Source organism: Grus americana, chromosome Z (assembly GCF_028858705.1).
Source record: "Grus americana isolate bGruAme1 chromosome Z, bGruAme1.mat, whole genome shotgun sequence".
Taxonomy (NCBI): domain Eukaryota; kingdom Metazoa; phylum Chordata; class Aves; order Gruiformes; family Gruidae; genus Grus; species Grus americana.
Genome location: NC_072891.1, coordinates 20,260,187 through 20,274,893, shown reverse-complemented (window position 1 = coordinate 20,274,893; position 14,707 = coordinate 20,260,187). Strand labels below are relative to the sequence as shown.

General features: G+C 39.3%; 2 protein-coding genes across 4 annotated transcripts in view; one reads left to right on the top strand and one right to left on the bottom strand.

Moving 5' to 3' along the window:
- Positions 1–4,343, top strand: part of PLPP1 (phospholipid phosphatase 1) — a 67,349-nt gene extending 63,006 nt beyond the window's left edge. For both annotated transcript variants that reach the window (XM_054808809.1, XM_054808808.1), the window contains exons 5-6: positions 1,487–1,663; positions 3,879–4,343. In XM_054808809.1, the coding sequence (XP_054664784.1) occupies positions 1,487–1,663; positions 3,879–4,004 (303 nt within the window). In that variant the 3' untranslated portion in view covers positions 4,005–4,343. The remainder of the gene's footprint in view (positions 1–1,486; positions 1,664–3,878) is intronic.
- MTREX (Mtr4 exosome RNA helicase) overlaps positions 4,226–14,707 on the bottom strand; it is a 50,325-nt gene continuing 39,843 nt past the window's right edge. For both annotated transcript variants that reach the window (XM_054808805.1, XM_054808804.1), the window contains 8 exons: positions 14,422–14,532; positions 13,921–14,109; positions 12,653–12,816; positions 11,164–11,269; positions 9,705–9,761; positions 9,139–9,301; positions 4,819–4,923; positions 4,226–4,469 (listed from right to left, as the gene is read on the bottom strand). In XM_054808805.1, the coding sequence (XP_054664780.1) occupies positions 4,417–4,469; positions 4,819–4,923; positions 9,139–9,301; positions 9,705–9,761; positions 11,164–11,269; positions 12,653–12,816; positions 13,921–14,109; positions 14,422–14,532 (948 nt within the window). In that variant the 3' untranslated portion in view covers positions 4,226–4,416. The remainder of the gene's footprint in view (positions 4,470–4,818; positions 4,924–9,138; positions 9,302–9,704; positions 9,762–11,163; positions 11,270–12,652; positions 12,817–13,920; positions 14,110–14,421; positions 14,533–14,707) is intronic.

Sequence of the window (14,707 nt, the reverse complement as noted above, 5' to 3'; positions counted from 1 at the left end):
CCAGAAATATGCAGTGTCCACCACCTGAGGGCAAAAAAAGTATTTTCCAGTTCAGGCTTAGCTGTAGCTACTTCAGAGTCCGCTTTCACCCTGACCTTGCTATTAAAGAAAACCAGCTATGGATAGGGTTGATCTTTTTGATGGTCCATTTACAGCTGAAAAAGTCAGCGTGCTAAAACTATGATATAAGTTATTCAGAGAAACCAATCAAACATTCCCCAAATGACATTAACTTCGGAAAGTAGCACCTTTGCTTCTACAGTGCATGCTCTATGCCTGTATTTACATTTACAATGTAATGCTTCTAAAAGGTATCCATGGCTTTCAAAGTTGGCAATGGAGAGATTTACCAGAGATTTACCTGAAGCCTGTGTGTGTTAGCTTCTATGACTTCACAGGACTGTCAGTTAAGGTTTTGTACTTGACCTGAAGTTCCTAGGTGGTACTAAAAAGATATACTTGAAATGTTAAATATAACTTCCAACAGTATTGTTCTTCTCCATAAATATGGTAACTATGGTGCCTTTTTTTGATGACGGCATCAAGTTCCAGAATAAATTCAGTGATGTTTGCAGAGTGGATTTGGAGAAGTTCCTCTTATAGCTGAAATAAGAGGTCTCTGTCCTAGACAGACCAGAGGAGAAAAAAGCAGGGTCTTAGATTAGACAGGAAAGTAAAAGTTAAATACTGTGAATTTGAGGTAACACATCAAAAGCATAGATATACACAACATAAATAGAGCTGCGAGGAAAGAAAAAGCATGGGAACTGCACATACCCACTAGTTTACCAGAGTGGTACCATGGTTAATACACAGCTGCAAAGGACTAAGAACAGACAGAGCTCAGTGAACTACACCAGTGACAACCGAGGAATGTGATCCTAGATGCTATCAATCATTCTGTCAAGTTAGTTCTGACCCTTAATTACAGCTGGAGTATTATGCTAAAAGTTAATAATACTAAAAGCGACTGGAATTGAAAATAAAGTTAAAAACTTGTCAGCTCTATGTATAGTACATGTAATCTTTACTAAAGATGTTAATGGTCTTTCTGCTCAGAGCAAGATGGGGCTCCCTATATTTGAAGGACTGTAAACATAGATGGTTGCCAGCTATTTCTTTTGTATCAGACTTACCTGTAGTTAACGGCAGGAGTAAAATACTGGTTTGACTTCCATTGGATTCTCTCTAAGCCTTAAGTGGCTCTGGTATTACCAGCACCTTTATCCTGTCACATTGGTATGAATACAGCAAGTACCTATATGATGGTGTTACGTAGCTTTATATAAAACATAAAGGCCAACACTGACTATCAAAATCTACCTTGGCATACTTGTGGGAGTACAGCACTTGGAACATCTGTGGACATTATCATGTCTCTAAACACAAAATTCAACTAAACTCTTTGAACAGACCCAAAAGAATTTTATGTGATTACTGCTTCTGTACTTACTGTGTTTTGTAATGATTTTTCTTTTCCTTTTAGCTTTACCTTCAAGCCAGAATGAAAGGAGACTGGGCAAGACTTGTACGTCCTACTCTACAATTTGGTCTTATTGCTACATCTATCTATGTGGGTCTCTCACGTGTTTCTGATTACAAGCATCATTGGAGCGATGTTTTAACAGGACTCATTCAGGGAGCAGTGGTAGCTGTGCTCATTGTAAGTAATTCTGGGGGTAAAGGGGTGGGTGTGCAAATGCTGCTTTTATAAATGGCACCTTAGAACGGCAGGCTGTGTTCAGAAGAAAGCAGACCTGTCTTCCTAGTGCTCTGAAAATTGCTGGAGAGGGGAAACAACTCCTTGAACTGGGTGTAACAATAATACCTTGGGGAGTGAGGTGGACTCTGGGCCAACGATGACATAAGTGGCTGTTTTAGCTGTTAGCCAACATGAAATTGTCCCTACCCGAGAGCTTTTCAAACAACCAAGATGGAAACCGTCAACTGCAAAATGAATGGACCTCTATATAACCAAATCTTGTTTCTAGCCAAATTCTGAACCTCAAGTACAATAGCAGAGAACTGCATGAGGTAAGCAGGGCAAAAAAGGCCTTTAAGGACAGCATGAAAGTGTCCACATCTGCCAGCACATACAACCTGTGTTTTCAGTCTGATGGGAAACTAGACCTCTTCACCATTTCTTGTGTGCATTTTGAGTGCTAAAAGGGTGTTCACAACAGCCAGTGTGTGACGCTTAGCTGTGCTGATAAGTGAAAAGCTGTCCCAAGGAACAGACCACCAGCTACACTTGGAGCTGCAGGCCTGGCTGACTCAGTGCCAGCAGTTGTGCTGGCTGTCACCAGAGCACCATGGTTGATTCATCCATGGGAAGGGACAGATCAGAGGCTTGTCCAGAGATGTGAGCTAATTGAGGTCATACTGAAGAACTCAGTTACCAAGAACTGAGGCTTACCTGGAAGAACCACCTCCAAGACAAAAGCTTTCTCAGCTGAAAGTCAGAAGGGTATGGTTCATTTCAAGACATTCATTTACTTGTTGCAATCAATCATCAAAACAAATCTTGGAGCAGTTCTGGAAAACCCTCCATATTGCATTAGCTGTTATTAAATGGCTGCATATTGACTAAAGCATAATCAGTTTTGTGCAATCTCACTTTCTTAGAAAAGGAAGACAGGGAATAAGAAACATGAAGGATTTAAAAGCTGAGGGCACTTTTATTAGGAAAACAAGTTTAGTGAAGGGTATTGGATGACCAAAGAGGATATCTTAAGATATCCTTGAACATCTTAGAGATGCTTAGTAATACAAGAATGAGTAGAAGGTGACATTAAGTGAACAGAGTTGAAAGGTGAGGAAATTACTTTTAAAAATACACCCCCCCCCACCCCCAAACCCTTATCTGAAAGAACTGAAGAGTTCACCTCCAGAAACAGACGACTGAGGTAAGAGCATGCTGGAGCAGCAACTGCAAATAGCACTAAATTGAGTCAGGCAAATTCAGCATTAAGTGGAAACTGAAACTCATCTGGCATACAGCTGAAGGAGCATGCTGGGTCATCAGCCAGCCCGTTTCTTCTTCTGCCCTAAACTGTGTTCTGCAGTTCTCAGGTTTGCAGTGGGAGGGGAAGAGGTGATGTAGGAAGGGAAGGGATGGTGAGAGACAGCTTCTCACTTACTGCACTTCATACAGCACTGTACCCAGTGTGTCTACTAGTATGACTTGGAAGTGGACAGCAGGAAGACAGCAAGCTGCAGAATTGAATCAAGGCACCTGTCTTGAAGGAAGTGAGGTGGTATGTTCAAAGGAATGCAGGAAAGGCTAACGTAGGTAGAGTTGGCCTTATAGCTGCTGGAGCTGTGGGTGAGACACACGTATTGAGGAGGGAACCACTGTGAACCTTGCCAAGGAGAGGAATTCAAGTTTGGTTTAACCAGCTTTTAAAGAAATGCAAGCAAGTGACACTCCAGAGAATAACAGCTACTAACTGTTGAAACCTTGTCCTCAGGTAAAGCACAAGCTCTCCTGTCCTGTTCTAACTATATTAGAGAATAAATTTAACCATACATGTGATGAGGGCCCTCATCAAGCATATCTGGCTCCTTCAGACAGAGCTGTTCAAACTATGGCTACTGTAATGAAGCAGTGCCTGGTAAGGAAGCTAGAACAAGCAGTTAGCACACAAGCCTTGAATTTGGCTTAAATCATCCATGGCTCAAGGGGGTCAAGGGGAAGGGGGGTAACAGCTGGGAAAAAAAACTATTGAAAGAATTTTATATGAGACTTCCTAGAAATGTTTTAATCTCTTAAAACTTTTTATTAGTTTTGATCATGGAGTTTACCTTCTGCAAAAGCATTTACTCATTGTTTCAAAGAGGTACAAGTGCAGGACCTTAACACTAATTTGTTCACTTAGGTTGTGTATGTGTCTGACTTCTTCAAAGTGAGAGGATGTACATTTCAACCAAAAGAAGATTCTCATACAACCCTACATGAGACTCCAACAAATGGAAATCACTTTGGCAGCAATCATCAACCATGAAGAATGACCCACCTCACCTGTCCTGCTCGCTGAAAGGAAAACACTTTCCCAACTCTAACTATGTAATATAAGTAAAGCCTATAAGTAAGCCTTTAAGGGACTGCTGCTGCTCTTGGATACTCACTTTACCTGTATATAGAAACATCTGCCACAGTTACTGTATATCTAAACTTTAAACTTCTGTTGGTTCAAGCTTTTGCTTAAAAGAAAAAAGCTATTCAAATTGTAAATTTTTATTGAAAACATGGTAACAGTTATATTACCTACTGCTGTTTGTACCTGCCTTGTTGAAACAACTGTGGTTTAAATACACACCATTAAAAGAAATAATGATGAGCTGGAAGTACTGTGTGATGCTGATAAACTTGTTCCATAACGTGGCTCTAATACTAGTTTTGGAAGATATCTTCTGTTACAGGTAAAGGCTTGCAGCAAACACAATATCTCTCTTGATTTTTGTAATCCCTATTAAAAAGGAAAATCATATTAATATCCCTCAGTCATAACTTGACACAATCACTATTTTAAGTACATTTCCAGGCATGTAATACTTTGCAGTAGAGAAAGATAGTGTTATAAGTGTTAAATAGAAGTATCTGTACATCCATTTTCAGTCACAAACTTGGTTAAACTGTCAGTATACATCAAAACACTACCTCTAAGCCAAACTTTAAAACACAGATGTTATCTAGAAAGACAGCAATGATGCTGTTTACCATGAAGTCAATACCAGAAGCTTATATTACCAAATCACTCACCCCCCAACTTTCATTTCTTTCTAGAATTACTTCCATGGTGGAAGTGAAATACATACCCTCCGCAAACTTATTTTCCAACTCTGTGTTTCCAATGGCTTTTGCAGCCTGGCACATCTGCCGAAGCAATTCTTCTAGCCTTCTCATGCAACGGATTATACTACCTGTATTAAAAAGAGTAAGGGAAAACTTTCTATCCCCTGCCACATCATGTCACTGAATAATTCAGCTGCTTGAGCCTACTGTGCACCATAGCAATAGTTCCTTCTCCAACCCTGTTCAATTTATCTAGAAGCCAAGGGTTAGAACAGCTATATGTCTTGGGCTTGGTTTCTATTTAACAGTAAATTTCTCCATCAGGCATTTCCTTGAAGCTATCTTCAAATGCTTGTCCTGTTACTGTTTTCATCTGATCTTCACAGCCTCTAACTAGTATCTCATATTTCTGGGAAGTTTAGTAATTCCTAGGGGATTTTTCTTTCAAGTACTTGTTAAGACTTATTTCAAAAACATGCAGGTTTGGGGGATTTACAAGTTTGCTGCTTCAGGAACCACCACACACAGGTTTTGGGGTGTGGGGGGTTTTTTTTTTTTTATTGTTAGATAGCCCTTAGTTCTTCAGTTGGCAGAGCCAGTACATGGTCTACCTTATTACTTTGTGATACTCAAGAGTCTATGGGCCACTCTACCTCTCAAATGCATGCTTACAGTAATGCATACAAGCTCAGTCTTGACATGGCTCCTACACTGCAACATAATACCCACTGTAGTTTGTTAGATGTTTGTCTGCTCTTTTAACTTGCTTCTCTGCTTGACCCAAGTCACTGTAACAAGTTTCACAAAATGACCCTAATGCTTATGCAAACAGCATGCTGTTTGGTCATTTCTTCCAGCACCATCTCACACCTACAGTCAAAATTACTGTATACAAAATAACTGTCATAGGGTAAATAGGGGAGGAAGGGATTGAGAACAGCCCTGAGGAGAAGGACTTGGGGGTGTTGATTTATGAAAAGCTCAACATGAGCCAGCAGTGTGCGCTTGCAGCCCAGAAAGCCAACCATATCCTGGGCTGCATCAAAAGCAGCGTGACCAGCAGGTCGAGGGAGGTGATCCTGCCCCTCTACTCCACTCTTGTGAGACCCCACCTGGAGTACCGCGTCCAGCTCTGGGGGCCCCAGTACAAGAAAGACATGGAGCTGTTGGAGCGAGTCCAGAGGAGGGCTGCGAAGCTGATGGGAGGGCTGGAGCACCTCTCCTGTGAGGACAGGCTGAGAGAGTTGGGATTGTTCAGCCTGGAGAAGAGAAGGCTCCGGGGAGATCTAATTGCAGCTTACCAGTACCTGAAGGGGCCTACAGGAAAGCTGGAGAGGGACTGTTTATCAGGGAGTGTAGTGACAGGACAAGGGGTAATGGGTTTAAGCTGAAGGAGGGTTGATTTAGATTAGATATTAGGAAGAAATTTTTTACTGTGAGGGTGGTGAGGCACTGGAACAGGTTGTCTAGAGAGGCTGTAGAAGGCCCATCTGTAGAAACATTCAAGGTCAGGCTGGATGGGGCTCTGAGCAACCTGATCTAGTTGAAGATGTCCCTGCCCATTGCAGGGAAGGGTTGGGCCTTTTTATGGTTCAATGAAATACTAGCTCTTGACAAGGCACAGTATCTGGAGAAAAACTGTCAATATTAAAAGAACATTCTACAAAGCTGTTAGGAAAGTGAGAAGTTCAGTAAAATAACACTTCTCTTCTAAAAACCATGATGCCAGTAGGCAATGTCATTTTCTACATTAAGAATGTGAGGGCAGCAGACTGTAAAAACTATTGCAATGACAAGGTAAAAAACCCGTATGTAGTCTATTGGACACAGCCCAGAGCCAAACCAAGTGAACTATAGGCAGCTCCCCTGAGCATGGCCACGCTGCACTGTGGCGGGCCCTCGCTCAGGTCTCAAAGATCCTGCTCCTCCCCATTTACAAGACCAACCCTGACAACCATTCCAAGGTGTACTCATTTACAGGTAGCATACCTGGGGTTGTTGCAGATGTACTTGTTTTGTGCATGAAAAACAGCATTTTTGGAATAAATGACTATTGTCTATACTTCCACAAAACAAAACAGTCAATCTGCAATTGATTAATATAGGCTACTTAGCTCAGTTTAGCATTCTTCCTTACAGCTTTAAAAAGCTTCTCTAATTTCTATTTCTTCCCAACACACATTTCAGCTTAACGACAACTCATTTTCATTAGGCAATCAACACTGCTCTAATCCGTGGCAAGCACGCTTGCCCCTGGAGCAGTCAGGCTTATGCTGCAACCTGAAAAGGCAGCCACTTACTTACCACAACTACAAACTTTCACACTACTCATAACTGCACCCAAAAGGGCTTTCAGACACTTGACCATCAATACTAATAAAATAGCAGAATATCTTTAGGCTTGTGAGAGTGGAAGCATGCCATCGACTCAAGATTTCTGTCTAGAAAAATTCTGCTAGTGCCTGTTAGCCTGGATGGCAGCACAAAGCTGAACATCAGTCTCTCACTCATGTAGAGCACAATCGTTCAGAAAGCGCTTTTAAGAAGTTGGGGGGTGGTGGTGTGTGTCATGAAAAAACAGTTTACAAGCAGTGGTGGCTTCCAATGCACTCTCTAATTGCTGGACAGATTTCTGCCTCCTTACTAAAACTGGTGCATGACAGTGAAGTTTGACTCCCTGTAGTAGCAGCAACTCATTATTTCTAATTGGAGGAAAATACACCTCCTTTTAGAGTTTTAGTAAGCCATCATGCTGTACCTCATGGTAACAACCTCTATTGAAATTAAGACAGGAAGCACTAATACTTAAAATACATATTTGTACTTCAGATCAAAATAAGGACACTGGAGTTTGGTTTGTGTTTTGTTGTTTGGGTTTTTTTGTATTCTTGTTTTTAATTTCTTTGAAATCACTACAGCAACTTGGCTAACCAGGGCAAACTCCCCCGGGATTTAGCAACACTACACTGCATTTAAGGTAAGCATAACTGACAGTGGATGTCTGAAGTGCTTTCCTTCCTTTTGGACAATGCACAGAAAACCAGCTTATTAAAAGTTAAGGGAAGAATCATGCGTCAACCCCTGCCACAAGATCTGAACTTCTTAAAATAGGCCTGTAAGAGCTAATTTTGAGGGAGCTAGCACTGTTGACTGGGACGAAGCTGACCAACTAGCCTTAGCCCAAATATGGTAAATGGAAAACGTTACTGCCCTGTGTATTCTGAACAGTCAAGTGCCAACATAAGAACACAAGCCAGCTACTGCTTCTCCTCCTGTGTTCCCCTTACGCAGGGTGCCTCTACAGCAGATGCGAGGCTCAGGCATTCATTGCAATAGGGGGAATCTGCTGAAGGCACAATCAAAGACTGCCAGGATTCCCGTTGCTCGCAGGCAACCTGCTTCAGAGAGTTCCTGGGTCTATGCACTGGATTACAGAAGTGCACGAATTCCTTTGTTTTAAGGGCTCCCATTTGCATCTGTGTACGTACAAACAAGAAAACAGCATTTGAGAGAGGCAAGACAATGGTGACAGTTACAACTTCAAAAAGGATTTTCAAATATCAGCCATTACACACAGACTTGTAAGACTGGTGCACCCATCCTACTGTTCTTCACAACTTTCAACATAGCTGGTAAAAGATGAATTTAGGTTTTTCATTCTGGTTTGACCTTCAGGTGGATGGTTTGTCTTTTTACAATGTGTCTGGGCTTTAAGTCATCCTACTTTTAAAATAATGAAAACTAAGTATCCTTCCTCAAGGGGCAGTTTCTAGCACTCTAGCTTTAGCTACCAAATTAACCCAGGTGGTAGGTTACATCTAGGCTTTTCAAATATCTGCATTGCACTGCTGTGATGAATTATGCAAACCAGACTTGGTTACCACCTCTCACTTCTGCCATCATTAAGACAGGAGGAGGAACCTTCAATTTACCAAGTCAATAAAACACTTACCTGTAAAGAGGACAAGCACAAGAACTGTACTACTTAATGGCAAGCATTTGGAACATGGTTTTTTTCCCTTTAACTAACAAAGATAAGCGTTACTTTTTGTTGCAATACTTAGGATTTCTGAGCTTTACAGAAAGTTTTTATAAGGGATATCTCTATATTTTAAAATGTCTTCTGTAGATTCTAAGTTATCAACAGTGTAACTATAAATTAACATATAAAAATAAATTTTATTTAACAATAAATTTTTTCTCCACTTAGCTTCAGCCATGCAGATACTTGAATGCATCTGAGTTAATAAATTTTGTGATCTATTATAAGGTTATTCAGAATTACCATTTCATATTATGGAATTACCATCTCACACCTCCTAAAGAAGAGCTGATTAACATACCTTCAAAGACATCAGTCATTTTGCAGATGTGAGCAAAGTTAGCTCCATTTGCCCATGTATACACAACATCCATTAGGTTGGGTCTGAAAGAATTTAGGTAATTTTCTTCATCCATTTCCAGTTTTGCTTCTGCTGACACCTTCGCGATTCTTTTTGCACACTCCTTTAAAATAAGATATTTTAAATTTATAATATGCTTAAACAGATTAAGTGTTTAACCAACAGAAAGGCTTGCATATTATTAGGTACTGCATACAGGATGAGGTTCCCTTTTTTAGTGTGAAATTACTCAGAATCAGAAAGTAAACCACTCCTTACATTAAGTCTGCCTGCAATAACAACTTACAGTGTAGTAAACAAACTTATAAAAGTTTTTCAAGGCATGTTCTAAATTAGCATAAAGATTTCTTGCAAACAAGATAACCCATTATTACACACTGCAAAAACAGATGCAGTGCCAGTCAAATTCACTAATGATCCAAACCCGAGTCTTCACTTTGTGCTTATTATGCTTTACTCATGCACTTTACTCATGTTAACGTTAACCCTGAGCTCAGACAGATTACCTGCATTTGCCGAAGCGGTCCAGCCAACTGCTCTGTCAATTTTGGCATTTCACTGGACTGAAAAAGAAGAGGTGAAATAATCTCATGTGCTTTTGCTCTACACCAAATTAAATGCAAAAATAGAAGTTCAGTGTGTGCTAGTGCCATCACAGAACAGTAGGTGTTGGAAGGCACCTCTGGAGATCATCTAGTCCAACCCCCCTGCTAGAGCAGGATCACCTGGAGCAGGTGGCACAGGATCACATCCAGGCAGGTTCTGAATATCTCCAGAGAAGGAGACTCCACAACCTCTCTGGGCAGCCTGTTCCAGTGCTCAGTCACCCTCACAGTGAAGAATTTTTTCCTCATGTTCAGATGGAACTTCCTGTGTTCCAAAATTATCCATTCTAAATTATTCCGATGACGACTTAAACCTGTTATCAAATGAAAATTTACTGAATTCCCCAAGTACTTGTTCCTCAAACTAAATCAGAAAACAAAATCTTTCTGTACAGTATGCCAACAGTATGAAAAAAAAAAAGCACCTGCTTTCTGAATACTTCCAACATTCCATTTAGCTGTTCCATAGTTTTGAACTGCCAAAATGCTGATCATTTACTACTTTAACTCTTAGAGACTTGTCTTTACAAATATAAAAAGCAAATGCTTTTAATAACTTAAACATCAGTGGTTATATATGAAAATATGGCTATTCAAATACAGCAACATTTTTATGTCTTACGTGTTTAGACCCACATACTATTGTTGAGCGAACCACAATATTCTAACAAACAATAAGTTACCTTGGCATCCCTTCTAGTAACAAAAGTAATTAATCACCATCTGCTGCTTATGTGCTTTCCACATTTAGAATCAACCTGAGTGATACATCTTGCTAGCTATCTGCAGTAATATTTCATGTGGAAGTTTATTTTTACTATATTTTCCTGATGATGCTAAACTTCTATACAGCTTGTAGGCGGGAAAACAACAGCATCTGGTATTAAATGCCCATGGTTTTGCTTTTAATGACATATGGTCTGTTTTTAACATCTCTTTTGGTATCAATTCCATGTGGTACTGCCATTTCCATCAACAGGTCAAGGATACTGTTCAAATAACATAACATAGGCATCACTCTACATTTCAAGTTATAAGGATGTGTGTGTGTATATGTGCATAAATAGAAGCATGTATGCCGAGAATTTATTAACGTTGCTTCATTGCATGAGGAGGAAACAGTTGTAGATTCATTACAAGGACTGCAATTTTACACAGCCTTCAGCATGTCACTCATGATGAAAGATATTTTAGCACTGAAGCTGCAATGCTTTTGGTAAGTTCAATGGGAGTTCATGTCAAACACCTTAGGAAAGGTTAAAAACTATGCAATGGGTCATACTGTTATGACCAATTTCTGGAACTGAATTATAAACAATACTGCTGGTAGGTCTAAAATTCATGAATTGAAGTAACTCACGTTCTCTTGAAATACAAAACAGCTTAGAAGTGCAGTTGCCTGTTCTGCGGATAAGTCATTGAAGAGACCATTGAACATCATTTCTGTCAGGAGTAGTTCATCAGCACTAAAAGAAAGAGAAGGAAGCTTAGGGAAAAGTGTTACTGAAATATAATTTTTAAATGAAGTCCTATTAACCTGTTTTGTGAAGCAACTGGATAGATAAGAAACAACACCTTAACTTTTCTTACAGGAACACCAAATACTAATATATTAGCTTTTTAAGGGGGATGCTAACTAATAAGAGAGTGAGACAGTATTTTAAAGAAAATAAAAGCTCTTCCTGAACTACAAATAATCTCTCCTGATAGACCATAAAAGCTAGAATTAACAGGTGTTTTAGTTTTTAAATCACACACGACATCAACAAATTGAAAACAAACAGAGAATTAGGCAACTTATGAAAAGGACTAAAATTGGGTACTGCTGTTGCTCAAAGAAGATTCAACTGGATATTTCCAAGATACTGAAAAGAGGAACAAACTTGCTTCAATTTGCTTGTAGAATAAAGACTTAATCAAGAATTATAAAAGGAAGTGCATGATGTGGATACAAAATCCAAACACACTATTTGGATAAAACATCAAATTTTTTACAAGACTACACCTTTATTTTTGGAGTTTCAGATAAATGCATAGGATAGCGGAAAAAAGTAGGGTTTTTTTTCAGAGAGAAGTGTAACTTCTCAGCAAACAACTCCTGAAAGTCAGGAAGTTGATAAAATTCTGATTCAGCTTCCCCATTTGCTATCAAATTTTGCAGGGAAAAATGGTTATTAGATATCAAACAAATAGAGGTAGCATCTTTCAACCTATAAGGCAAGAAGTACAGCGGTCACTGTAACTTTTAAAAATACACAATTCTACCAAAAATCTGAGTCACACTCTGAAGTATTAAAGTCTGATTCATGAGTTTCCATGGAATCTTTACAATATGTTTCAGTATCTATGTACCTGCTAAATGTATTACAGTACAATGCATCACTTCCATAGATTTGTTCTTACAGCCCTATGTAAGCAATTAAGCTGTATTCCAAACTTGTCAGTGGCTTGGTAATTGCTGACAATCACCGTTACACCCTTGTTTGCAAGCAACTCTCTACTAAGAGTCCTGGAAAGTGGAACCATAGAAACTGAGACCATCCTCTCACATAATGTACAATATTAAATGAAAACACACACTATTGCCTACGCTGTCTTAGAAAAGCCATTGTTTTGGCATTTTCATGTCCATGTTTTTAGTTTTAAAATCTATTGTATGTTGTCCTTAAGTTGCTATCTTTATTGCTTCAAGCAGTATATTCCCTTTGTGACATAGATCATGTAGTCTCTGAAGAATCTTTACTCTAATGGTCTCAGATCTTTAAAATATAAACATGACATACACACTTTACTGTCCTCGCTGAAATTAGTATTCATGGCAATAATCACTTTGCACAGAAACCAATTACCTGCTGATTTCACAAGCGACCCGTCCTTTCATCTCAATAACATCTGAAGACGTGGCAAACCCCAGTCTTCTCAAAACACGCTTGCGGCATTTGAGTTCATCCATTTGTAAGACAGTTCTGGCTTTTTTCAGTTCTCGCTTTGCTGCTTTAATATCTATAGCAATCTGAGGTGTCAGAAGGAGAGATATTACATGTTGCTCGTTTAATAGATGCAACTGTTTTAAAGACATTGTTTAATTTACATAAAGGCCTCAGAATAATGGTATACGGACATACTAGTTGTCACTGACTCATCTAATTCTACTACGAGGAAGGTTTAAAACAAATTAAAAAAGAAAAAAAAACCCTCAGCACCATTTACCCATAGGAAACTGGCAAGTTTGGGAAGTTAAGCTATTTACCCCAGAGCAGGGAAAAATTCCAACCAGCCCACACCAAAAAACACAGAAGAAATCTTTGGTTGAGAAATGAGCACTCAGAGACCTGTACTAAGCCTCAGGTACCCAACTATTCAATCAAATGTAACCCAAAGGCATTACTTCCTGCTCTTAGAGCTTCTCCATTGTCTTGTGGTTTATCACAGTTACTGTCAACATCCTGACAGTGGGGTGTACAGTGCAGACACCCTCACAGAAGTCTGCTTGCTGCATCAGGTCTTACCACATGCAACTTTGTGCTGCCCATACCAGAACTACCTCACTTCTGTGAAGCGACTCCTGGAGAACCTGTTTTCTGGAGCAGCATAGAAACACAAGAGCTGGTTTTGTGCACAACCAGTTTCAGTCTAGCAGGGTACAATACATGCATACATACAAAGAAAATAAGTGTATTGCTTCCAGGCTGGGAGTCAGCTCAGGAAGCAGGAGGCACAATGATTTGTATGATACACTTCCCAAGCTAAAAGCCCCATCAATTCAACTTAGCTCTGCACAAGCATATTAAAAATGACCAGTTTCAATTATCTGTGAAGACTGTAGCTACACTGTATTGTGCTATGCTTATTCAGTGAAAGAGACTCTAGTGTCACCTCTGTAATCTTCTAATCCCTGATGGCTTTTTCCAAAGAGTTTTCTTTTCACATGTACTTCCCATCTGTATCAATCCAGGGCATACCACAAACTCAGCCAGTTTGTTAGTGAGAGTCAGTAATTTTACTGTATTTAAAAAGTATTATTTGGGCTTTGCAAATGAAAAGAAAAGCAAATAAGAAGGGAACTTTTACTGTCTCTCTCTTCCCCTAACTATAGGGTTTTGTTTTGTATTTTTACCTGTGCTTTTTTTTCACAAAGTTTATATACGGTTTCCAAGTTGGGATCATTGTGAAGAGGATGTGAATACATCCTATGCTCAAATGCCTCCACTTTTTGGATTACTTTTTTCAGTCCTTGATCTTTGATGCCCATGTCATCAATAGGATCTAGTAACGGTACTCCATCAGGAAATCGCTTCTGTACTTCCTAAAAGGAAAAAAAAAAAATTTTTTTTAAGATTAGTAACAGTAAAATAAACTATACTTTTACAAATCAGCTGGCACAATTATAAGGACACAGAAGGCAGTACTGTAAGTTTGTTAAGTGATGTTTCAGCAGTTTTCAAAATCGGTTTAAAGGAGAAACAATTGACATACATCGTGGCTTCCAACCCCTTTTATGGGTAAGGCTGAAGATGTGACACAAGCTTTAGACAAATTTCTTTAGAACAAGTTGTCTTGAGTTCAAGAGTACCTCACTATTCAGAGCAGAGACCTTACACAGCCTAATGAAACTTACCTGTATAGATTTTAACACACTTTGCCTGTTGTCAATAGGCCTCAGGTCTTTTGGTATGTAAAGTCGGACACTGCTGATAGCTGAGATAAGATGTACCAAAACAGGAACAACCTATCAAAGAGAGTGCAGCAACTGATAAATCAGTAAATAAATAAATTTTGTCTAAATGGGAAAATTCTGTATTCAGTTAAATCTGGAAAGAGGCTACAAGTGGGAGCTACAAGCTACCTTGCTTCTTATTTGCTAGAATACCTCTTATGATCCAAACCAGACAAATTATTGTCAT